This window comes from Rhipicephalus sanguineus, unplaced genomic scaffold (assembly GCF_013339695.2).
Source record: "Rhipicephalus sanguineus isolate Rsan-2018 unplaced genomic scaffold, BIME_Rsan_1.4 Seq3646, whole genome shotgun sequence".
In the NCBI taxonomy this organism is placed as follows: Eukaryota; Metazoa; Arthropoda; class Arachnida; order Ixodida; family Ixodidae; genus Rhipicephalus; species Rhipicephalus sanguineus.
Genome location: NW_023615107.1, coordinates 1 through 26989, shown reverse-complemented (window position 1 = coordinate 26989; position 26989 = coordinate 1). Strand labels below are relative to the sequence as shown.

At 47.3% G+C, this 26989-nt stretch overlaps 1 protein-coding gene across 1 annotated transcript; it reads left to right on the top strand.

Moving 5' to 3' along the window:
- Nucleotides 1-8147: 8147 nt before the first annotated feature.
- Nucleotides 8148-9206, top strand: LOC119377138 (uncharacterized protein K02A2.6-like; the record flags this gene model as incomplete). The annotated part of the gene is made up of 1 exon (XM_037646728.1): nucleotides 8148-9206. A coding segment is annotated over exon 1 (1059 nt), but the record flags the coding sequence as incomplete, so codon positions are not given.
- Nucleotides 9207-26989: the final 17783 nt, after the last annotated feature.

The window sequence follows — 26989 nt, the reverse complement described above, 5'->3', positions numbered from 1 at the left end:
TCTTGCTGCAGAAAAAGCCTGCCTTATTTCGCTTTATTGTTTTTGGTAAACTTGTTTGCTTCATGAGGGATTCTGCTGTGAGAGCTGCAATTTGTTTGAGTGCATTCAGTGAAAGATATGCCATGAGCAAACAATGCAGTGTAACAACTTGCTGAAACCAGCTGTTCTTATTGTGCAAGCACCAAGCGTGTGATAGCAATTTTTGAACTCTAATAAATATTCACAAAAGAAGGTTCTTGTTATTTGTTTTGGCAATTTTTAGCACTAGTGTCTATAGTGTATGCTATTTGTGAAAAAAATAATCGTCACTTACAAGGTTGTAAGTCGCTTTTATTGATGGGCCAGCACCAACTATGAGTTCTCTGTTATCACAAGCATTAAACAAATTGTGTCTCTTCTGAAGCTTAACATATATTGTAACACTTCCTGCTTTAAATGCTGCAACAGTAGCTTGGGACGAGATATGTTCCCACCTCAGATCCTTGCTGTACGTTTTTTAAAGGCCAACTGCAACGGAAACTGTCGCCCAGTTTGAAACAGCATAAATATAGGGCAGCTCTTATACAAAATCTCTTGCTAGTATTAGTCACAGCATTGCAAGAAACTCGCAGAGGTAGCCATTTTTGATACTAAAGCAAATAAAACACCACCACTACTGCTCACTGAGAGTGACACATAACTTGGAATGCATGGCTCCTTGACACAACCTCTGAGTGCTGAATCGGGTGCACGTCTGTATTGGTGCTCCTTAAACACTGATAACTAGGAAACAATATCATTAATAGTCTTGTGGCTTTGCCAAGATTGCTTCGGTCTTCAACATGTTCCGCCAAAATGAAATTCCGTTGCAGTTAGCCTTTAAAGAGACCAAACTCTATATACTGTACATATATGATGCTAAACCTATTTTACACCCCTCGATAGGGCTTTCAAGTGAAAAAAAAGGATGTTGCATCATAACCCTTGCTGTTCTCCAGCTGCAGATTACTGGAGGTAAAACATTATTTTAAATAGTGCACATTACTGGAAGTTAACTCTTGCTGTCACTATTTACATAGCAGTGCTTAGACACATGACATATACTTCAAGTGCTGTCGAGCTTTGAATCAGAGTTATCTACCAGGGCTGGAAAATACGATTAAAAGCAACATCCGCACTCTCGCACAAGGCTGGAGATTAGGTATTCTGGGTCATTATTCACATTAGCAAGAACTGTTCTCGTCCTTGTCCACACGTACAAAAAGCATAATAAATTATTTAAAATAAATACACTGCAAGGTAACTATCCTTGCTGACATAATTTACATAGCAGTGCTTAGAAACATGGCATATGCTTCAAGTGCTGTCGAGCTTTGAGTCGCAGAGTCATCTACCAGGGCCGGAAGGTACAATGAAAAGTAAAAGTTGCGCACTCTCGTAAGGTTGAAGCTCAAGTATTCTGGGTCATAGTTCAAATTAACGAGAACCGTTTTCCGCCTGGTCCAGACATAGAAGAAACAATGATTCCTTTGACAACAATAAATGGTGAATTGTACCTGACTATAGTAACCCCCCCTGCCTGACCTGGAAAGGAAATATCCATCATCTCCTTTCCTTACATCATATTTTCCACTTTCTATCAGAGAGGAGCAGTCTTCTGTGCAGGGACACTTAATTTCAATTATAGCATCTGTGCCAACTAGTCCATCACGGCTTGCAGATAGGTATGGATCTCTTTGAGACACTATAGTTCCTGATCTTGCCACAATTAGGCCAGTTTCTTGCTGAAATGCTTCCCTGGCTAGAGGTTCACACTGTGTACCATGCACAGTTGCCTTGTTGCCTTGGAAAGTAGGCTTCAGAAGGCGTGCTAATGCTTTTTCTGGCAAAGTTTGCTTGCGCTTTGGAATTTTAGAGGTCATTGATGCAGTAATTCTTACTTTTCTGCTGCCTTCCCATACACTGCCACTTTGCTCCACTGTTCCTTTTGCTAATTTAAGCTGAGCATTTAGAGGTATGTCTACATATCTTTGTAAAAATTGGCACAGCACTCGCAGTTGTCAGGTCCTATATCACTGTGAAGGCCATGAGATGGTGCACTGCAAGATCGAGAGTCTCATTTGTAGGATCTGCAGGTGGAGCATTTAGTATTGTGTTTAAAATGGTACCCCGTACTGAGGCAAGACCTTTCAATGGACATGTTTCAAAGCTTTTCAGAAGTAAATTATGGTCCTTAAACTTTTGAAATTCCAGATGACGTTGCCCCCTATTTGGTTTCTCAGGCTCCCATTTGTCTTCTTAGTGTGAAGTCCATTTCTTCGATTTGTCCAGGGAGTACATTCTTCTTAGTGCCACGATTCCACTCAGCACTCTTGTCAGTGCACGCAGTACCAGTTAGGCCCAGTCTTACAGCAAACTCTATCTTCCAGAGAAGAGCTCCTGAAACAAGAGTTGTTCTACTTATAAAAACCTTCCAGTGACACACATTTAAAACTCCTGCAATATTGATATTGATCTTAAAAAATGATGGTAACCTTCCATTAGGTTAAGTGCCGTAGACTAAAATTAATGCAAAATATTCGTTGTATTGAATAATAATTTAAATGAAACACATTTGCACTTCATATCAGTAAGGTACACCTAGCTCTTCTCTGTAGCCAGAATACCTGTCATACGTGTGCCTGAATACCTGTTCTTCTACGCTATAAGGGGATGAAGTTGTGGTCTTTGTAATGTTATACGTCCTTGCTATCATGACTGTGCAGTAGCTACGAATGGTTTATAAACTTCATTTTCTTTTATGAACACAATTTTATACAAATTTCTTAGTAATTTTTTACCCATTTTCACTGAAAAGAGTGCCAAAGGCAAGTTCAAAAATGACGAAGTGACCTTGAAAAAAAGTGAGTAGCTAAAGCATGGTTCACAACAGTACGTAAGTTTTTTTAGTTCATTTAGCATTTCGAGAAGGGGCATCTCGCAAAACTGAAGTCTATAATTCAGACAGCCAAGTTGAGTGGCATTGTGGTGCATAGGGTGGTAACATATGTAAAAACAACGTACCAATGTGGCTGCAAGCCCGTGCTGCACCAGCCATACAAGAGCAGTCTCCTGTGACGACACCGCCGCTGGGTTGAAGGCAGACCCAAGCTTTGTGTAGGGGTGCACTTAGTGCCTGGGACCTTTCTGTTATGAAGCACGCCACTCAATTAACGAAACATCTGTGGCACTTTATTCCACATCAGCATGGAACAAAGCACACCCGAGTTCACTCGTAGCGCGAGCGTCACGAGCCGAACACGCAGCCGGCGAGCCGTGATGCTTGCTAGTGATGATGATGGTAGTCTCCGATGCCACGGCTTCTTCCCTTCTTAAAAGTTCAAGCGATCTGGAGGACGGCGCTGTCGCATTGAGCGCCGCAAAGGTTGAGTTGCCGGAGTCAGCGAATCGCTTGCGCTTTCGCCCGAAAGCTCTTGACGGGGCGATAGCGTGTCGGTGTCGCACGATTCGTCGACCGAAACGTCCCGCCGTCGCACTTGGTCAAAATGCCGCCGTTCCGTTCCCTGAGTCGTGTCCACTGTGACCATGCGCTTTCCCTGCTGGTCACGCACGATACCTGGTATCCACTTTTTGCGTGGCTGAAAAGTTCGAGTCCAAACACGCTGTCCAGCCTGCCATCGCTGTTCACGTTCATTGCACGGCTTTGCTTTCACGACCTCGGTGGTCGGCATAATGCAGTCGAGTTTTGTTCTTATTTGATATCCCAGCAAGAGCTCCGCTGGTGACTTGCCCTCCTTCACTGGCGTACGGCGATAACGGAACCGAAGTCTAGATATTCGAGTTTGCAGCGGAATTTCATAGTTTTTCTTCAAGCCTTCCTTCAACGTTCTTACGGCCCCGCTCCGCTAAACCATTTGATTGTGGATGATAGGGCGCTGTAGTCAAGTGTTTTACTTGGTTCTGAGCCAGGAAATTGCGGAAGTGGAAGCCCGTGAACTGAGGTCCGTTATCCGTCACAAGAGTACGAGGTAGACCGAACCTTGCAAACATCGCCCTGAGAGCCTCCACTGTCACTTCTGCTGTTGCAGATTTCGTTGGGACTGCTTCTATCCACTTCGTTTCGGAATCCACGACTACCAGTATCATGTGTCCTTCAATAGGACCAGCATAGTCAGCGTGCAGCCGGCTCCATTTCTCTCCCGTCGTGGGCCATGGTACAGGTGTTTGCGCTGGAGGCATCGCTGCAGCCTGTACGCAAGCAGGACACTCCCGCACCAATCGCTCGATCTCACCGTCTAGCCCCGGAAACCAAAACAGGGATCTTGCAATGTTCTTCATGGTCGCCATGCCTGGGTGCGTTCATGGAGCAAGTCCAAGATACGTCGGTTTAGAGCGGTGGAAGCACGATGCGGTGTCCCCAGTAGACTAAGTCTTGGTAGTACGTGAGTTCAGCCTTCTTACTGAAGTATGGCCGGAAGCGGATCTGCTCTTCACACAAAAATTTCGGCCAGCCTTTCTTGATCCAAAACTTCACTTGCTGCAGCAAAGGATCCGTTTCTGTAAAATGTGCCACGTCTCTGACACTAATCGCCTTTTCTCCAAGCATTCCGAGTACAGGACATACTCTGGCGGATCTTCTGTGCTGGTATCGTGTAGTTTGTTTGGTAATGGCAGGCGACTTAAGGCATCAGCATTCGAGTTTCTGTTCCCCTGCGATACTGCAATGTGTAATGGTAATTGTCCAAGAGAAGTGCCCACCTCTGAATCCTTGCCGCAGCCATGGGAGGAATGGCTTTTCCTGGGTTAAACAAAGCCGTCAGGGGTTTATGGTCGGTCACCAAAACAAAGTGATTGCCATATAAGTAGTCCTTAAATCGAGTCACGCCGAATACAAGGGCCAACGCTTCCTTTTCTAGCTGGGAGTAGTTTCGTTCTGCTTTGGACAGAGTTCTGGAGCGAAATCCTATCGGATAGTCTGTGCCATTGATGCGATGGGAAAGTACCTGCCCCACTCCTACAGGTGAAGCATCGCATTTCAACTTCAAAGGTTTGTTAGGGTCAAAGTGTGTCAAAAACTTTGACGCTTGTATGGCCTGCTTAACCTTTCGAACCGCTTCCTCATGTACCTGTTGCCATTTCCACGTAGCCCCCTTAGCTAGCAGATTGTATAATGGGGCCAGTACTGTGGAAAGGTTCGGCAAAATTTGGCGTAATAGTTGATTAAGCCCAAGAAAGATTTCAGTTCGCTCACCGACTTGGGGACCGGTGCTTGGAGAACTGCTTCAATGTTGTCGTCATTCGGTTTGAGCCCATTAGCATCGACTCGATGTCCAAGAAAGGTGACTTCTTCTTGTCTGAATTTGCATTTCTTAATGTTTAGTCTGAGCCCATAGTCACGTAAGCGCTGCAGGACTTGCTTTAGCAATGAAGTGTCATTGCGCTTTTCGGCCACTATGATGTCATCCAGATAGGCTTGTACACCCGGAAGATCCTTGAACAGGGAATCCATATGCCTCTGGAAGATGGCCGGAGCTGAGCTAATTCCAAAAGGAAGCCTATTGAAGCAAAATAGGCCCTTGTGAGTGTTTATGACAGTCAGCTTCTTGGCCTCGTTATCCAGGGGCAGCTGGTTGTACGCTGAGTCAAATCCAGTGTACTAAATACTTCACCGCCATTCAGCCTTGCAAAGATGTCGTCCACACGAGGTAATGGGTACTGCTCAGTCACGGTGGCCACGTTCACTGCCAGCCGAAAATCGCCACACAGTCGAATGGACCCATCAGTTTTAACTACTGGAACCAGCGCGTCGCCCATTCTGCTGCCATAACCGGTGATATAACGCCGTCTGCCACTAATCGGTCCAAAGCATCGGACACTTTGGTCGTCAAAGCATATGGCACCGTACGTGCTTTGCAAAAGCGGGGCGTGGCGTTTTCTTTCAAGATCAGCTTCACAGGTGGACCTTTGTATAGTCCTAAACCTGGCGAAAACACATCTTCGAACTCCTTGAGCAAGGTCTGAAGTTGCTGGCTTGTGCGGTCTTCCTTGCGCGTGTTGAGGTTTGCGACGAAATTTGGAATCATCATGGCCACTCCACAGTTGTTAAACGCCTTGATCGTGTCCCTTCCGCACAGCGCTGGTCCGGGAGTATCGACGATAACCAGGGTACCCTGTATGTCGTGTCCCTCACAGGTTGCTTTCATGTGCAGTTCTCCAACCACTGGAAGCTCTCCCAAAAACACGACAGTCTAAGAGTGGTGCTGCTTGGAGGCGGCCATCTGCTTTGATTCTGCTTGAACAGGCTCATTGAGATAACACTCACGGGGGACCCCGTATCGATCAACATAGTAACAGGCACACCATCCCAAGTGATTTTTTTGAAAATTGGCTTAACCATGCGGCCATCAGTCGTTTTATGAGCCACTAGTGTGTAAAGTTTCTTCTCATCTCCCGAGCTGTCATCAGATACTGCCGACAGGGCGTAAGCACCACGGGGCTTCCACTGAGTTTGTCCTGGGCACATTCGAGCGAGATGCCCTCGTTTACCGCACCGGTGGCATATCGTACGGACGTGATAGCACTGCTCGTTCGAGTGAGCTTCACTACCACACCTCTGGCAAGATGTCATGCTTTCGGCCTTCGGTTGCCCTTTTCTTGGCCGGTTCTGCGGCCGCGTGAAGTGGATGGTACTCTGATCCGCAGATTGCATGGTTCTAGCATTAGCGGCAGCGTTCTGGGCTCAGATAACGAAATCCTCTGCTTCCGTAAGCGTCAGCTTCCTCAAGGTCAGCAGATGTCGTCTCACATCTTCATCCAAGACTCCACACACGATTCGGTCTCGCAGCATGCGTTCGAGAGACGATCCGAAATTGCACTTTTCTGCTAGCCGCCTAATTTCTGCAATAAAATTCCTGTACACTCTCTCCTTCTTGTTGTGATCGCGTGAAGAAAGCATAACTTGCCGCTATTTCGTTGACTTCCGGGGCGTAGTACTCTTCGAGGTGCTTTACGGCGTCGTCGTAGTTGAGTGCGTTGATTTGCCTCGGATGGCAACGTCCCTGGATCACTCGAATCGCGCTGCCGGTAGCGAGGCCACTAACACCGCTCGTCGCTTCGTCGCGTCCGTGATGTCTTGCGCTTCGAAGTATGCTTCGAGGCGAACTCGGAACGTTGACCACGTTCCCTCAAACACTGGTGGCCGTCCCACGCTCATGGCTCTGCGGGTCCAGGACTCGTTGAAGTCCTCGTTGTCTTCGTCGCCACTGTTATGAAGCACGCCACTCAATTAACGAAACATCTGTGGCACTTTATTCCACATCAGCATGGAACAAAGCACACCCGAGTTCACTCGTAGCGCGAGCGTCAAGAGCCGAACACGCAGCCGGCGAGCCGTGATGCTTGCTAGTGATGATGATGGTAGTCTCCGATGCCACAACACGACGAAGACGCACTCAACTACGACGACGCCGTAAAGCACCTCGAAGAGTACTACGCCCCGGAAGTCAACGAATAGCGGCAAGTTATGCTTTCTTCACGCGATCACAACAAGAAGGAGAGAGTGTACAGGAATTTATTGCAGAAATTAGGCGGCTAGCAGAAAAGTGCAATTTCGGATCGTCTCTCGAACGCATGCTGCGAGACCGAATCGTGTGTGGAGTCTTGGATGAAGATGTGAGACGACATCTGCTGATCTTGAGGAAGCTGACGCTTACGGAAGCAGAGGATTTCGTTATCTGAGCCCAGAACGCTGCCGCTAATGCTAGAACCATGCAATCTGCGGATCAGAGTACCATCCACTTCACGCGGCCGCAGAACCGGCCAAGAAAAGGGCAACCGAAGGCCGAAAGCATGACATCTTGCCAGAGGTGTGGTAGTGAAGCTCACTCGAACGAGCAGTGCTATCATGTCCGTACGATATGCCGCCGGTGCGGTAAACGAGGGCATCTCGCTCGAATGTGCCCAGGACAAACTCAGTGGAAGCCCCGTGGTGCTTACGCCCTGTCGGCAGTATCTGATGACAGCTCGGGAGATGAGAAGAAACTTTACACACTAGTGGCTCATAAAACGACTGATGGCCGCATGGTTAAGCCAATTTTCAAAAAATCACTTGGGATGGTGTGCCTGTTACTATGTTGATCGATACGGGGTCCCCCGTGAGTGTTATCTCAATGAGCCTGTTCAAGCAGAATCAAAGCAGATGGCCGCCTCCAAGCAGCACCACTCTTAGACTGTCGTGTTTTTTGGGAGAGCTTCCAGTGGTTGGAGAACTGCACATGAAAGCAACCTGTGAGGGACACGACATACAGGGTACCCTGGTTATCGTCGATACTCCTGGACCAGCGCTGTGCGGAAGGGACACGATCAAGGCGTTTAACAACTGTGGAGTGGCCATGATGATTCCAAATTTCGTCGCAAACCTCAACACGCGCAAGGAAGACCGCACAAGCCAGCAACTTCAGACCTTGCTCAAGGAGTTCGAAGATGTGTTTTCGCCAGGTTTAGGACTATACAAAGGTCCACCTGTGAAGCTGATCTTGAAAGAAAACGCCACGCCCCGCTTTTGCAAAGCACGTACGGTGCCATATGCTTTGACGACCAAAGTGTCCGATGCTTTGGACCGATTAGTGGCAGACGGCGTTATATCACCGGTTATGGCAGCAGAATGGGCGACGCCGGTGGTTCCAGTAGTTAAAACTGATGGGTCCATTCGACTGTGTGGCGATTTTCGGCTGACAGTGAACGTGGCCACCGTGACTGAGCAGTACCCATTACCTCGTGTGGACGACATCTTTGCAAGGCTGAATGGCGGTGAAGTATTTAGTACACTGGATTTGACTCAAGCGTACAACCAGCTGCCCCTGGATAACGAGGCCAAGAAGCTGACTGTCATGAACACTCACAAGGGCCTATTTGGCTTCAATAGGCTTCCTTTTGGAATTAGCTCAGCTCCGGCCATCTTCCAGAGGCATATGGATTCCCTGTTCAAGGATCTTCCGGGTGTACAAGCCTATCTGGATGACATCATAGTGGCCGAAAAGCGCAATGACACTTCATTGCTAAAGCAAGTCCTGCAGCGCTTACGTGACTATGGGCTCAGACTAAACATTAAGAAATGCAAATTCAGACAAGAAGAAGTCACCTTTCTTGGACATCGAGTCGATGCTAATGGGCTCAAACCGAATGACGACAACATTGAAGCAGTTCTCCAAGCACCGGTCCCCAAGTCGGTGAGCGAACTGAAATCTTTCTTGGGCTTAATCAACTATTGCGCCAAATTTTTGCCGAACCTTTCCACAGTACTGGCCCCATTATACAATCTGCTAACTAAGGGGGCTACGTGGAAATGGCAACAGGTACATGAGGAAGCGGTTCGAAAGGTTAAGCAGGCCATACAAGCGTCAAAGTTTTTGACACACTTTGACCCTAACAAACCTTTGAAGTTGGAATGCGATGCTTCACCTGTAGGAGTGGGGGCAGTACTTTCCCATCGCATCAATGGCGCAGACTATCCGATAGGATTTCGCTCCAGAACTCTGTCCAAAGCAGAACGAAACATCTGTGGCACTTTATTCCACATCAGCATGGAACAAAGCACACCCGAGTTCACTCGTAGCGCGAGCGTCACGAGCCGAACACGCAGCCGGCGAGCCGTGATGCTTGCTAGTGATGATGATGGTAGTCTCCGATGCCACACTTTCAACGTCTCCTTTGATGAAGATGTAGTGCGTGGCTGTGCCCTCGTGTACAAGCAAGCAGCCTACTTTCCCGCTTTCGACGTAGTTGTATGCTTCAGTGCTTTTGATGGCATTCACATCTTCGAGGTCACATGCCTTCGTCTTTAAAAGGTAGTAGATAATGTGGTGTTCTTGAACAGGTGGCCAGAGCTTCATGTGCTCCTGCCAATCCTTGATGTCCCCAAATTTGGGAGGACATAAGGCATCTGCACAGAATACATAGCAGTGACACATAAGTAAACAGTACTTACACCAATGCCCTTCACATCATAGACACAGGTGATAGTTACTATTATTAAAAGCTCAAGCAGGACCATAGCCAAGGAATCTGTTTGGGGGGTTCAACACCTTTCCTACATTCCTTCTCTTTCTCTCTCTAAACACAACTCGCCCCCCCCCCCCCCAGTTTTTACATCTTGTGTGTGTACACACATATACGCGCGCACATACAAACAAACGCACGAGCATACATAAAAGGAATCTGAGACCTCCCCTCCCCCCCATCTCGAAGAAAAACTTCTGTATGTTCGTGCGTGCGTTTGTATGTGTGTGTGCCTATATACGCAAGCAAAACTGAAAAATTTCGGGGGGGTTGGACCCCCCAACCCCCCCTTGGCTACGCCCCTGCGCCCCTGGGCGCTGTCTCGGACAGCTAAATTTTCGCCATGTGTTCGCACAGCACGCCTGTAATAAGGGACATCCTGATCCGCCCGTGCACACTATCATATTGACATACGGTACCTCAGTTTCTTTTGTAAAGCATAATCGTTACCAAAGTCGCGCAAACAGCTTCCAAAAGGGATCGATGAACGACACTGCGGGGGAACTCCGTGATTACACGCTTTTGTGAGCAAGACACATGGCTGTAACAGCGCTTGTGCAGGAAAAATCTCGTTCTGCGAAACTGTCTGCAAAGCGTACGCTAATTATTACGTGATCCGCGCTGAAATGCCGATTTCTCACAAAACTTAGTGCGCAATCTGCAGTATGCGGTACCAAATCACTGCTGTACTCTTTCGCAGGCTGCATGCCAATAATAGGAGATATTACGACTCACGCGCGCACACAGCGCGCACGTTTTGTACAGATGTAACGGCGTATACGTACCTGATGAAGTTGCTTCCACAGTCTGCACTGCACGTGCTGTAGACATTCTGCACAGTCGAGTATGGTCCTCTCGACGTTTCACAAGGAAACAGCACAAATTTCCAGGCGAGGAAAGGCGGGACACATGCTTACCGTCGGACTGAAGTTGGGAAGTTTCGCGTTTGATTTGCGGAGCGTCTGCTACCATAGCAGCCCACGGTGTTGCTTCGCCGCGCTTGCGACAGATGGCGCGACGCGCAGTCTAAATATGGCGGCACGCATTGAATTCGCTGTGTTCTGGTGTATAAACTGGTTTGGAAAAACAGCCTACGCAGGCGTAATATCGGTGCAACGTGAATTGTGGTTGTGGTGCTGGCTATCTAATTTTACAAGAAAGCAGTAAACACTACATGATACTCCTGCGATATCTACTACTCCTACGATAGAGGCGTCATATCAGATTAACGTTTGTAGTTCCAGTGTTGACTCCGCTTTTATAGCAGTCTAATAAAGATTACGTTTGTATTCCTATGATTCAGCATGCTATATTGAAGCATTGCTCGACCCTGGAGAAATACATTAACGAAAGTTACATATGATACATCACCGCACCGTAAAGTGCACTTCCTCCACCAGAACGGCGCAGTGTCCTCTTCATTTCTTACGAGGCTGGGCGATGGCCTCATGCTGACCGAGGATGATGCCAGATTGATTGACAGCCGCTTTGTAGACTAGGCTACGTAGGCCACATACGCCCAGGTAGTCTACGAATACGACAAACACCATCCACTGATTTTGGTCTACGTAGCACTATCCAGGCCTACCAGCCTCGACAGCCTATACCTCACCAACGCGATGGGTGGCTTCAGGTTCCGACATGTCGCCGGCTCTGTCGACAGACAATTTGTCGACGAAATGACCCAGGCATCCACGAATTCCAACAGCTCTACCACACCACATACATCACTACACATGGAGCCCTCGTCACCACGATCACGACCGGATCCTATAACAAGTCATGACCAGCTGCTGGTGCTCGCTTATCTACGTGATGATGCGCTTGTTCAAGAACTGTCAAGAACTTCTTGCACACATGTACACGGGTTCGTGAAACGTACGTGCGTTATCGGGACACGTATAAGCACTACATATCAGCTTATCGCTTGTTGGTAATACCCACGTTGTATACCCAACCGTAAACAAGTGCTTATATAACACATATGCGGCTCTTCAACATATATATGTGTGCGTATAAAATTTATACAAATCTTTAGCGTCATTTTGTAACGTGCCGCTCAGTAAAAAAAAGTTACGCCACAGTCCCCTACCCGCCGCATGCTTCGCATAACATCGACTCCCACGGTACGTGGGATCTGCCGAATTTTTATAAAGACTGTATTCTGTGAACGGTAGAGTGTTCGAAGAAGCAGGCGGGTACATGAAACGGTCTGCTCTCTCTGGTTAAGTTACGCGGAATTCGAAAATTAACACAATTGAGAAGTACAGGGCAGGATATGATACCATGGACTAGCTTGTACATAAATAAGAGATCAGAACGATTTCGTCGGCAGTGAAGTGATGGCAGTGATAATAATTCAACAGTATTTGAACGAGATCCAGAGTCATTTTTAGCAAAGCGATTGTTATATATGCTGAGGAATTTTTTCTGGACTCGTTGAATGGTGTTACTGCTGGACTGAGCAATACCATTCCATATCACGGAGGCATACTCAAGTTGCGGAAGACGTATTGCCGTGTACAATTTGGGGAGGGCCATGGGAGACCTGAATTCTCGAGATATTCTACAAACACATCCGAGAGAACGAAGGCCCCGCATAACAGCACGCTTAACGTGAGCAGAAAAGTTTAACGCGCTGTCAACAACAACACCAAGATCACTGATCTCATAAACCTTGCATAACGGCACAGAATTGACAGAGTATTGAAATGACACGCTAGATGTTTTGCGAGTGTTAGACACGAATTTTGTCTTTGAGGTATTCAGAGAAAGGTCATTGCCGTTGCGCCATTCGGAAAAAGAACACAAATATGACTGCAGCAAGAGACAGTCGTTAACTGAATGAATGTCCTTAAGTATCTTGATATCATCGGCGTACAAGAGGAAAGAAGAATTACGAATGGCAGAAGAAACATCATTAACGTAAATTAAAAATAGGAGTGGGCCTAATACCGACCTTTGAGGGACCCCACTAGTCACATTATACAAAGAAGAGGTTTGGCCATTTACGGCAACATAACAAGATCTATTGAGCAGATAGCTGTGCAAGATATTCACAATCGACAAGTCAACGTCAAAGTGTGCAAGTTTAACCATAATCAGTGTGTGGCTGACTACGTCAAAAGCCTTGCTCAGGTCACAGTAGATTACGTCAACCTGTCCTCTCAGAGAAATAGGTGTGGAGATCCAGTAAAAAGTAAAAGTAAACTTTATTTGGGCATAACACATACAGCGTTTGCCCGCGAGGCAAGGCAAAAGGAGGACTTAAACCCCCTGACTAGGCCTTACCTCGCTGGGGCAGCAGAGACAGCGGAGTCGAAAGTTCCAATTTCTCTAGAACGTGATCAATTAACAAGAACATAATCACTAATACAATAAGAACACGATCACTATATACAGTAATAACATAATGACAGTAATGGCATAGTAGCAGAACATAATCACTAATGTAGTAATTACAACAAGAACATAATGAATAATGCAGTGACCAGTAATGCTCGCTAACAGTAACACTTAGTACCATTACTAATGCAGTAACCAAACATATTAACATTTATACAACACATCCAGTTCCGAAGCAAGAAACATGTTCATTAGATGTTTAAATTCATGAATTGTTTGGAACAAACTCAACTGGAACAAACTCATCTGCGTCATAAAACTAGCAAGATTTGTGATAGTTGAGCGGCCAGCAAGAAAACCATGTTGATTTGGAATCAGTGAGTTTTTCACACTAAAAGACAATATTTTGTGAAGAGGCAGTTCGAAGATCTTCGATGTGGCACATAGTAGAGAAATCGGGCGATAATTAGAAACATCTGTTTTAGAGCCCGACTTAAATACTGGGAAAACACGAGCAGTTTTCCACATGCTAGGAAATGAGGAAGTGTCCAGGCAGTTATTAAATATCGTAGTCAGTACTGGGACAAATATACTACCATAAGCTTTTAGTGTGGCGGAGGGGATGCCATCTGGGCCACATGATAAGGATGGTTTTAAGCGCTTAATGCATTCGCTGATAAGATTTTCATCCAGCCACAAAGCACTGGATGAGCTAACTACCTTGGGCTGTTGACTGATATCAGTGCTAGAGTCTGAGGCCTTATAAACGGATGAGAAATGCGTGGCAAACAGTCAGCGACGGCATGCACTTCTACCCCATTTGAGTCCAGTAGTCTGAAGGACTCTCCGCTTTTGCTAGACCGTTTACGTACATACTTCCAAAACTCAGCCGGCCTGTCTGAGGCGCTTTTTTCTAAGAATTCAATATAAGAACTATGATCCCGTTTATATAGGCATTTATAGAGAGTTCGAAGAAAGCTGAACTCTTCCTTCCACTCGCTGGATCCATCCACTCGCTGGATGGAGAATAATAATAATAATAATAATAATAATAATAATAATAATAATAATAATAATAATAATAATAATAATAATAATAATAATAATAGCGATGTAATAAAATAAAGCAATAACGACGTGCGTGCTCGAAATGCCTCCACCAACGACACTCTCCATCCCAAGCACTGTTGGAGCACGTCGTGAAGCGGAAAAAGGGGCAAAAAACACTATGCTTCCTCCTGTGCGAGTGCTTTGCCATCTCTGAATGCCAGATAAGGGGGCCCTCCTTCAGTCGCAACTCGTGGCGCAAAGGAACGAAAGAGAGTTGGTGCTTTTCGACGTCGGTACTGAATAGGTTTTCTCGTCGCTACTACAATTTATGTGGCTCGGACTGGAGGCATATGTTGCATGTAGTAACCGCTCATGATCAAGTCACAAACATATTTACTTGGGGACCAAGTGACTGTCGTGGTTTTGATGCTCTGGGAAGCGTCCTCAGTGCACGGCGCCTTGAGCGTGGGCAGCCCTTTTGGCCGGACGAAGCTGGTCGTCCAAGCCGGAGCTCAGCAATGCGGCGGTTTGGGCACGTTGGTATTCCATCTTGAACAATCCAAGAGCGCACGGAAAACACGGATGACATAAAGAGACACATATGCACACACGTAGGCACTACTTCCAACAAAGTACATTCTTGTGATCCACTGCTACTTATAGCACACAATCAGTCCATATCGACTCCCAAACCCCCCCAGATGACACTTAATTTGACGTTGTCAAACTCTTTTTAACACGAAAGCGTTTTATGCCGCGGTCCACCACGGCTACACTGACGTATTTCCGTCACGGATATGACGTTGTAGAGTATAAAGACTAACAGAGGACAAAGAAAAAAATCACAGCATATCCACGGAGCGAATGATGATGAGTGGGAGAAGCTGCGGAGGTTCATCGGTAAACCGTGAATCTTCCGTGAATTCTGCCCAGTACATCATCACCGACGTGAGATCGGGCGCGTTTATGCTAAAGGTTCGATGAGAGTTAAGACGACTTGCAGCTCACATTAATTTTACATGTACGCTGTGAATTTTCATTGTTTAATCACGCACAGGAGCAATCGCACACACGCACTACCTTGAAGGTCAAAATCCAGTGCCTATATATACGGGGTGGTTGCCTGCGTCGGCGCCGCTGCGCCGCGAGGCAAGATAGGGGGGGGGGGTCGTAGGAGAGGAGAAAGAGGGGGAAGCGTAGGAGAGGAGAGGGTGATACATATCACGTACTGTCGCAGCGCATTGTCTTTAGGGAGCCTTGATGTGTGCACGCCCCCTCCGTTTTTAAGACTGGTTATGGGAGAGGGGAAGTGGAGAGGGGCATGGGAGAGGAGAAGTGGAGAGGGGAAAGGGAGAGGGTGAGTGGAGAGGGAAATGGGAGAGGGGTAGAGGACATGGGGAATGGTGAGGGGGAGTGGAGAGGAGGTTGTGGAGAGGGTATGCGCATGCGCAGTAAGGGTGGTCACGCCGCACACCACCACCACCGGACAGATACTGCCGTTTACTGCCGGCTGCCGGGAGATACGCCGGACAACATAGACGTCACAAGGTTAGACTAAGAGGAGCTACGCCCCTAAAAACAGAAGAAATAGTTCCGACACCGGGAATCGAACTTACGACCCCTAACTTCGCAGAGCGCAGCGCGATACGATTCGGCCACGGGCGGCACGTTCTTCGCAGTGCTAACGGCGAGCTATTTATACACCATTTGCCAGTGGCTGTACTCGGAAATCTGTGATAAAGCGTGTTTTCGTTATCACTAGCGAGATGGCGCAATGGGCTCGAAGAGCGCGCTTGAAAGGTCGTCGCTTTGCGACGAGCGCCCGCGTCTACAGGGCGTGGTCGCTTGTGCGTGCGCTTATCTCGTGATCGCGGTGGTTTGTACGTCTCGCGTTGAGAGCACGAAGGTCACTTGGCTCACTGCAGCGGCCGTTTTTGCGAAAGGAGCGCGGTGCTCACCAAGGGCGTAGCCAGAAATTTTTTTCGGGGGCGGTTCAACCATGCTTTATGTACGTTCGTGCGTGCGTTTGTATGAGCGCGTGTATATATACGCAAGCAAAACTGAAAAATTTCGGGGGGAGGGGTTGAAACCCCCAAACCCCCCCCCCCCGCCCTGGCTACACCCCTGGTGCTCACGCAGAATTAAGTTACAGATGTGACAGTTAGTTCGCTCTCACCCTGTGTATCTTCGTTCCGTTCATCCTTTCTGCTTGAGCAGCGCGTTGCAAGTTTCGAGCTGCTTGCCGTTCTTCGCGTGACATTACAATTTCATTACATTCCTTCGACCTTGGGGCGAAATAATGCCCAACAAACGCTCAACTGCGTCTGTGAAGACACGTTTCACTTTCGTGTTATACCGATTCCTACACTCTAAGAAAAAAGAGTCAAAAGAGGGTCATGGAACCGTGAATCTCTTCGGGCGTCCATGTGACCCCTTTTGGAAGGTACAGGCAGAGAAAAAAAGTTAGCATTTCGGAAGGAGTCACTGGGCGCTCCTGAAGCGCGTTTCGATTCGCTTCCGTCATGAAATAGCCGCCGTATACGCCATACATATCGCGCGCTTGCCCTTTGGCGCCATTGTGGCGCCTTGCTCGCCGACGGAAACGGGGTTGGCGCCGCGGGGGCGCGCCGCTTCTGCCTCGTCTCTCAGTCGTCTCAGTCTCCTCGTCTATTGGAATGCGTTTCGGGGTTGCGTTGGCTGCGCTGGTTGCGTGTCTTGAAGTTTCATCATTTTCATGTTCATGCGTTCTTCGGTGTTGTTGACGCCGGCTCCGTGCCGTCCCGTCAGTGAGTGGGCTGACGAAAGCACACGTCCGCATCAGCCCAATTGCGTCCACTCAAGACAAAGCTGCGATGCGAAGCGAAGGGCACGCGGTGCTGAACGCAAACGCTGGAAGGGAGCGGCGGACCCTGAACTTCGTGAGCGCGAAGCAGCTTCGCAGCGTCAACGTCGAGCAGCGGATCCTGAGCTTCGAGAACGTAGAGCAGCGTTGAAACTTGAACGTCGAGCAGCAGAACCTGAGGTTCGGGACCGTGACGTTCAAAATAAACGTACGAAGCGAGCGGCGGAACCCGACCTTCGCGAACGGGAAGCCGCGTGTAAACGTCAACAACGAGAGGCTGAATTTACGTTTTTTCCCCCTGTAGTAACATAGATTTAATTGAAGTAGAGACATTAGGCCAACATTAAGAAAAAGAAGAGAAAAGGGAAATATATTTTTTTGATCGAGCCTGGTGGCACACTTGTCACCGCCCCGTTGTAAAGTAGACGCTCATAGCATCCATCCATCCATCCAGCTCACCCGAGAAGACCGGCTGCGTTAATCGCTTTCGTGGTGTCTTCGTTGAATGTTGCAGCATTAGGATTGTGTTAAGGCGGTGGCCACACGTCGGACGATGAGTCCTGATTTCGCTCAGCTGCCATCGCATCACGGCAATGTTTCAGACGCCCCGGTTGTGCTCTTTTGTCTGTTGGTTGCTGGAGAAGATGGCCTCCTGCAACACGTCAGCTGTGTGTGAGTTCTCTGCGTCGCAACAGTTTGATGACGCGAGGAGGTGAACTGGTGCTACATCGTGGGAAGTGGCGAAATGAATGCAAGTTTAACGACATTATACCAGAATATTCTAGCGTACTGTACGCGCACGATTGTGCTACAGTTAAAATACCACGCTTGGCCTTGCGCGTCAGCTTGATACGACTCTGTGCAACAAGTATGTTGTTGTTGTTGTTGGATTGCTTAATATTGAATTACAGTTGCAATATCATTTTTGCAAAGGTGGCCGAGCTGTAATTAGTTACCCTTCTTTATGCTCGCTAGTCCGTGAACATTACTACTAGAATCGCATTTTATGTTGAAAGAAAGAAGATTACTTTTAAGAGCTCGGTTTTCTTTGTTCAACACAATATTAATGAGAACTAACAGACAATAACGCCACGGAAAGTATAGGGGATGTTACTTGTTGTAATTAGGATATAAATCTGAAGGAAGTTATGTGGACGAAATAATAACTTGCCGCCGGCAGGGACTGAACCTGTGACCTACGAGTAACGCGTCCGATGCTCTACCACTGAACTACGGCGGCGGTCATCCTCTCGTCCACTTTATGGTGCATTTAAACCTCGGAATATTAGTCAGCGCTGATCGCAGCCATGACGGCGAGTGTGGAACACCCGTTTTTTTTTGCCTGTTGGCGTGACGTAGCACGTGATCTTTTTACAAGCTGGCAGCTGATCAATAATCCTTGGCATACTACCTGAAGACATCAAGTCTTCCAGAACGAGACCCTCGCTATGAACGAAGGAAAGATTACTTTTAAGGGCTCGGTTTTCTTTGTTAAACAAAATATTAATAAGAACTAACATACAATAACGCCACAGAAAGTATAGGCAATGTTACTTGTAGTAATTAGGATATAAATCTGAAGAAAGTAAAGTGGACGAAAAGATAACTTGCCGCCGGCAGGGACCAAACCTTCGACCTTCGAATAACGCGTCCGATGCTCTACCACTGAGCTACGGCGGCGGTCATCTTCTCGTCAGCTTTATGGGGTATTTATGTGCATTTAAACCTCGGAGAGTTAGCCAGCGCTGATCGCAGCCATGACGGCGAGTGTGGAATACTCTTTCTGCCTGTTGGCGTCACGTAGCACGTGATCATTTCATGAGCTGTGTTCGCTGAGACTAGCGACACCTACCGACGATTCGGAGAACGACAAGAACGTTCGGCGCGAGCTGAGAGACTAGGGACTGCTGTCGTCGAATCGGGGAAGGAACAAAAGCACTGGGCTCGCGAGGTGGGAAAAGAAGATCACGTGACGTCTGGCGTTCGAAGCGGGAGGGCACGCTCGCGAGAGAGCCGTTATGTAATCCGTTTAAATCGTTATTAAATCTGTTTTTTTTTTCCATCAACGACCGTGTCATCATGTAGACCAACCCCTGACATGGCGACGAGGATCAACAACCAGACAAAGCCTTTACTCGTGCAACCCAGTCAAACCAGTTTCAAGTTGACACAGTCGCAGACATGTGACAAAACAGCCACGGACTACTACGAGCCTGACGAACTGTGGCAGCTACAAAGTGATACACGCCACAAACTGCCGCTGAACGAGGACGAGCAGATGCCACCCCGAACAGCTGACGACCAGCCACGTCGCAAGAAACCGCAGCGATGGTTGGAAGACTGCGTTACTGACATTTCCGACTAAGTGAAACCTCGGTGATACGAATCTCACGGAACCACCAAAAATATTCGGATCATCCAAAATTCGTATCACCAGAAAGCATGGAAAATTAGCATGCGACAAAAGAAAGCTGGCGTACATTTTCATTTATTGTTTGTCAAGGCTGCGGCAACGCCAGGAAAAATCTTGAATGATTGTTAGTGAAGTTTTTGATGTCGGCAATCATACCAGCGCTCGTAAATATACCGCCCGTACGCGCGCATTTAATGAGTGAACCATGTTCGTCATGACCGGCGGCACTCGGAGTCCGTGACGCGTCTCTGAAGGTTTATCCTGACCGTAAGAAAAGTGTTTTTCTTACACCGTGATTCTGATAATTTGGCGCGTCTTGCGCGACAGCGCGGACAGCACCTCTTCGTACCTGGGTGGTACCGAGTGTTCCTATGAAACGTCGCTGGGTGAAAATCAGTTCGCAACAACCGTACTCCATTACATTGCAGGCCAATGGGCCTTGGCCAGGACCAACGAAAAATTCGCGTCGCCACGAAAATCGTATGAGCTGTGATCGTATCAACGAGGTTTCACTGTATTGCGAGGACGCAACAGATTAAAAGACCCGGCCGTGTTAGTTGAGACTAGCGACGCCTACCGACGGTTCGGAGAACAAGAACGTTCGGCGCGAGGTTAAAGTCACTGGAACGGGAAAAGTACCGCGACCGTCGTGCGCGCCGCCATATTTGGTCCAGCGCGGCCGAAGCTGCGGCGGTGCGGTGTTGATTTCACGTGGAGTAACGCATGTTTCACGCATTGCGTGCGCTTTTTCAGCCCCGAATGAAGCATACTGTTCTCTGACTGATTAGGAAAGAAATAGCGGCAATTTTCACTTGCCTACATGCGCACGCACGCGTACTAACGCGATAAAGAAATGCGAATTGCGCGGCATTTACGCGCTCGGCTGTCTCCATTTATTAAATGCAAAGCATTTCTTAGCGAATTTCTGTGACTTTGTATCTATCTATCTATCTATCTATCTATCTATCTATCTATCTATCTATCTATCTATCTATCTATCTATCTATCTATCTATCTATCTATCTATCTATCTATCTATCTATCTATCTATCTATCTATCTATCTATATGCCCCGGACTTTGTGCTGTCCTGGCCGCTTCGTTAATGGGAAGTACACCAAATTTGGTATGGCGTAAGATGACTGTATGACGAATTTAAATAAAGGTGATAACATGAAAATAACGACATGAATGCCTGTACGGCATGATTTACATGCCACGCTCAGGGTGCGATCGCGGCCGCTTCGCTAGCTTGATACACAACAAAATAGGTACGGCGTGACAAGAGTGTATGACGAACATAAGTGACTGGTTATAACGTGCAAATCATGACAGACATGCCATGTAAAATGTGATTTACATGACATGGTTTCGGGGCGCTCGTGGTGGTTTAATGAAATGCATATATACCAAAACTTTTATGACGAGCTATTTCTGTATGACGAACGTTAGTGATAGGTGGTAACTTGAAAATCACGACTTCCATGTCATGTACGGCATGACTTAGTTGCCATGCTCATGCTGCGATGGCGGGTGGTTCGCTAGCTTGAAATGCACCCAAATTGGTATAGCGTGAGGTGACTGTATGACGAGCACGAATGACAAGTGGTAACGTAAAAATCATGACGGTATTTATGTTGGTCATACAGTCACGTCACGCAATACGATTTTGGTGCATATCAAACAAGCGAACTGGCCGCGAGAGCATCATGAGCATGGCATGTAAATCATGCGTTACATGACATGCGTGCCATTATTTTCATGTTACCACCTGTTATTTACGTTCGCATTACAGTCACGTCACGCAAACCGATTTTGGTGCATATCAAGCAAGCGAACCGGCCGCGAGAGCATCATGAGCATGGCATGTAAATCATGCCTTACATGACATGTATATCATTATTTTCATGTTACCGCAGGGTGTTTATGTTCGTCATACAGTCACGTCACGGAATACCGATTTTGGTGCATATCAAGCAAGCGAACCGACCGCGAGAGCATCAGTCATTATTTTCATGCTACCACTTATTATTTGTGTTCGTCATACAGTCACGTCAGGCAGTACCAATGTGTAGCAATCAGTTTTCATAGCGTGCTGATCATTATATGTGAACCCAAAGGCGTCAATTTTACGCCAAACATTATAAAATGTTATTGTGTATGAACCTCCTGCGACAACTACGCGAAACAAGCTGCACTAGTGCAGGGTAGGCGCAAACATTCCCCGAAACATTCGCGAATTCTCAATGAAGCGCTTACCTGACAATGCGAGTACCAGTCGTGGGAACAAATTTTTCCCGCGTAATTCTGTGCAGCCACACAGCCCTTCGTTTGGCATCCTTTTTCCCGCCGGGAATAGCAAAGAGGGCCTTACCCGGGCATTCTTCGATGCCTCGATAGGCTTTCGATGAAGTCTCAAAACGATACGGGATGTCGTAATGTTGCTGCACGCTTTCCTGAGCCTATAAAAACAATCGCCCTCCAAAGCGCCGTGCGTCTGCGGCCGGGAGACACTAGCGAGGCGAGCGAGCTGGACCATTTATGTGGCGAAGCCGCCGAAAGGGCGCGGCGGCGAAGAGAAAAGGAACGCGGTACTTTTCCCGTTACAGTGACTTTACGCGAGGTGAGAGACTAGCGACCCCTGTCGTCGAATCGGAGAAGGAACAAGTGCGCCTGGCTCGCGAGGCGGGAAAAGAAGATCACGTGACGCCTGGCGTTCGAAGTGGGAGGACACGCTCGCGAGAGAGCCGTTATGTAATGCGTTTAAATCGTTAATAAATCTGTTTTCCATCAACGATCGTGTCATCATGTGCACCAATCCCTGACAGCTGGCAGCTAACCAACACAATTTCTGCGCATGGGTCGTTGAATTGCGTTCAATTATGTTTTATTCATGTGTGGCTATCATGCTTGTTCTTTACTGCTTATTTTTCTGTTATACTCATAGAGCTAGTCTTCATTGGTGCCTTACTTAGTTTTCAAGTCTGCTGTGAGTTTTATGGGCGACTTTGTTGGACCACATTGACTAGCGGTTCTGGATAGTCCAAGCAATTCATTAATTAAGCAATGCTCGTTACATATACCACTGTTCTGTTAATTCATTCCTGATTACCCAACTGAGCTGCTATTAATTGTTTTATTTATTGATTGATTTCTTTATTTATTCATTTATTCAGCAGCCATAGCGTCAGAAGGCATTACAGGAGAGGGGGTTCAAAAGCAGTTAGAAACTGGAACAACCTTTCCTGTATGAAACTTTTGAGGGAAGGAAAAAGAAAATGAAAAGAACAAAGGTAGCTACAGCAGTTTCAATAATAATATTATTTGGGGATTAACGTCCCAAAACCACGATATGATTATGAGAGACGCCGTAGTGGAGGGCTCCGGAAATTTCGACCACCTGGGGTTCTTTAACGTGCACCCAAATCTAAGTACACTGGCCTCAAACATTTTCGCCTTCCTCTAAAACGCAGCCGTCGCGGTTGGGATGCGATCCCGCGACCTTCGGGTCAGCAGTCGAGCGCCATATCCACTAGACAACAATAGCCGTGTGTTACAGCAGTTTCAAAACGCATGTTATATGTGGGCAATGCAACAAAAAAGACAGAAACTTGAGATTAGAGTCACCTCAACACGGCAAAAGAGATGCGTCATTTCATACAGCGTTCCTGACAACACCATTCAGCCTATTACACACTTCAATAGGTTAGGGCAAAAATAATTTAAGCAGTTCTGTCCTCCCAGTAAACCACGAGTGTCCATGGTACGTAGCGGTATAATCCAAACATCAAGGACGAAAGAGGATATCCTCTTTGCGTCTGAAAGATGTCCAATTTTCGCTTTGCGCAATGTGGACGTCTAAAAGATATACAAAGGGCTATTGTAACGGACGTACAATGCACATGAACACTGTGTGAACGATGGACGCATTTTGGACGTCAGTGGCAGGCGGTGCACATGTGTGCTTAGTTTTCACAAAACACCAACATTCAAGGAATTAGAAATAATCAACGAATGTTTCAGCGACACTAGATCGGCGCATCCACTGAAGTCTGCCATTTAATCAAACAAAAACATAATACAGGTTTGAGGAGAGAAAAAAATCCGGAGATCCCACGCAATGTGGGAATCGGTGTAATGCGAAGCAGCCAGCAAAGAGCTGCATGCATCGTCTTGTTTGTCATTGAGGCTAATGAAGTCATTCATACTTGGAAGGGTAGCGCTAGTAGACACGGACTAGAGGAAGACACACGGACACACAGACTAGTTAGCTATATATCGCAAGATTGTCATACATGCATGAGTGTACAATCTGGTGTATGCCATGCTAATGGAAACATATATTCTGCTACAGATATACGATGCGTGACCTGCTATTTATGTGTGGCACGCACTCCTGTCATGCCGTACCAATTTAGATATATATCCAGTTACCAAAATGGGCGCGAGTGCACCATGACGTGGCGCCTAAATCATACCCTACATGACATGCACGTCATGATTTTCGTGTTAACATGGCATGCATGTCATGATTTTCGTGTTAACACCTGTTATTTGTGTTCGTCACACAGTCACGTTGCGACATACCAATTTTGGTATATATCAAGCTAGCGAAACGGCCGCCAGCGCTCCATGAGCGTGCACGTAAGTAATGCTTTACATGACATGCATGTCATGATTTTCGTGTTAACACCTGTTATTTATGTTTGTCACACAGTCACGTCGCAAGATATCAATTTTGTGTATATCAAGCTAGCGAAACGGCCCCCAGCGCGCCATGAGCGTGGCACGTAGTCATGCTGTACATGACATGTGTGTCATGATTGCACGTTAGGACCTCTCATTTACGTTCGTCATACACTCTTGTCACGCCATATCAATTTTGGTTTATCAAGCTAACGAAACGGCCGCAAGAGCACGAAAACAGTGCCATGTAAATCATGTCGTTCAGACATGGATATCATGATGGTAATGTTATGACCTGTTTATGTTCGTCATAAAGTCATGTTACGCCGCACTAATTTGGTGTACATCCTATTACGAAACGGCCACGAGAGCACAATGTCGTAGGCGGCTAGATAGATAGATAGATAGATAGATAGATAGATAGATAGATAGATAGATAGATAGATAGATAGATAGATAGATAGATAGATAGATAGATAGATAGATAGATACGCTCAAAGTCGCAGAAGTTCGCTATGAAATGCTTCGCATATAATACAAATTCGGTTGCCAAGAGACCGGTCGCGTTTACATGTTGCTCCCGTTCCGCCGTACAAGTCACACGGAGCGTAGACGCGGAGCGCGTTCGGCCACGTTCGTTTCTTGCTCTGTCGCCGCGCATTCGTTCAACACCACTTATTTCTTACTGATTCGTCGCGTTAGCTCGCAGAAACGGATGCAACAAAAGAGAAAGAAAAAGAACGGAATAAATTGGGGGCGTCTGCTGATGAGAACACCGCTGTCGTCTGTTCCTCAACACTCTAAGACAAATCGAGTATTTTGGGAGTGTTTCTGCCACACAACGACAATCGTCATCCACCTCGCGTGCTTTCCTCGCGTTATCACCGCGGTCGCGGCACTTCCCGGTCACGAACGGCGCGCGCGTTATCAGCGTGACATAGCATTCTTGACAGGAAAGTGACGAGAGCTGGGTTTTCAAGAAAGGAAACGCGAGCAAGCCAGATGACGATTATTTTGTGTGGCAGAATACTGCCCAAATACTCGATTTTGTATTACACTCTAAGAAAAGATCGAGTAAAAGGGCGTCTTTTTGTCCCACAACATAATCGTCATCTGGCTGGCTTGTGTTTCCTTTCTTGAAACTCGGCGCTGGCCACTTTCCTGCCAAGAATGCTATGTCACGCTGATAGCGCGCATGTCGTTCGTGACCAGAAAGTGCCGGCGCGCGGCGATAGTGCAAGGAAAGGAAGGCAAAATAAATGACGATTATTGTTGTGGGACAAAAAGACGCCCTTTTTTACTCGATCTTTTCTTAGAGTGTAGAGTGAACGCTGCCAAATGCGCGCGCTGCGTGTTCACCCAGCGGCGGTCGCGGTTTTTTTTCCCGTCCCTTTTGGGTTTTCCTTCCTGCGTGGCCTCCGACATTAACCGGCGGTGCACGCGCCTGCCAATCTCGGAGGCCATGCTCCCTGCACCGTGGTTGCGGCTCTGCGCCGCAAGGCGCCGTTAATTGAAGCAATTGAAGTGCGTCTCTCGGTACAGTATGAGATGTGCACACTGTACCATCGGCGCATTTTATTTGTGTTATTGTGATGTTATCTGGCCATTCACGGACGCCCGTTCTAACGGAGAGTGATATTCGTTGGTCCCAGCCCACATCTTGAAGCCTACACTTTAAGTCTCAAAGGCTATGTTTACTTCCGTTTTCAACGCAAATTACGTCATGGCCGCCATGACTTGTACAAAAAAAGCATTACTTTTGTAAAACTTTGACAGTTACTTTTAAATAAACGCATGGCAATATAAAGCATGAATTCGTACACAATCTTTCCCTAAGTTGTGACACGCGTCGACGTCGTCACCATCACCGCCATCAGCATCACGTTTTCTTTCGCACTTTATAGCACATGTATTCGCAATGCCCACGAACTATAGGTGGCGCGCCGTGCTTTTCAAGATGGTGCCAGGAGGAGGGTCAACCCGTTTGTTAGCATAGGAACAGATAGTACGTGCGGACGTACGGCCCTGCCACTTTCACGGATGAAGTCATGAGCTGCGCTGAATTGGATATGAGACTAAACTACTTTCCCAAACCATGGAAAGTGCTAAGTACTCGCCACCGAATTATTTGCTGTGGTGTGAAAGGTTATATTTCAGCTCCGTTACCGTGCATAACGATGCCTTGCGAAATCCTGTGCGTGCTACATAAACCTGCATGAACTAAAGCTGACGTATGAGCAGAACGGCACTCCGAGATAGTACGTACCGAGCCAACGTTTATAGATACGTGTACCGAGCCTGCCTTACGCATTCGCCGCAGTAGTAGGCCGCAGGGGCGTAGCCAGGGGGGGGGGGGGTGGTGGGGGGGTTCGAACGCCCCCCCCTCCGGAAAATTTTCAGTTTTGCTTGCGTATATACCCGCGCACATACAAACGCACTCACGAACACACAAAGTATGGCTGAACCCCCCCCCCCCCCCCCCGAAAAAAATTTCTGGCTACGCCCTGGTAGGCCGCCAGCGAGTAGCGCCATCGCTGCTGCACGGACCGCACGTTTACGTGGTGATGGTTTGCAAACATAATACGCTGTCGTCATTACTTGTGCAATCGGGACGCGGAG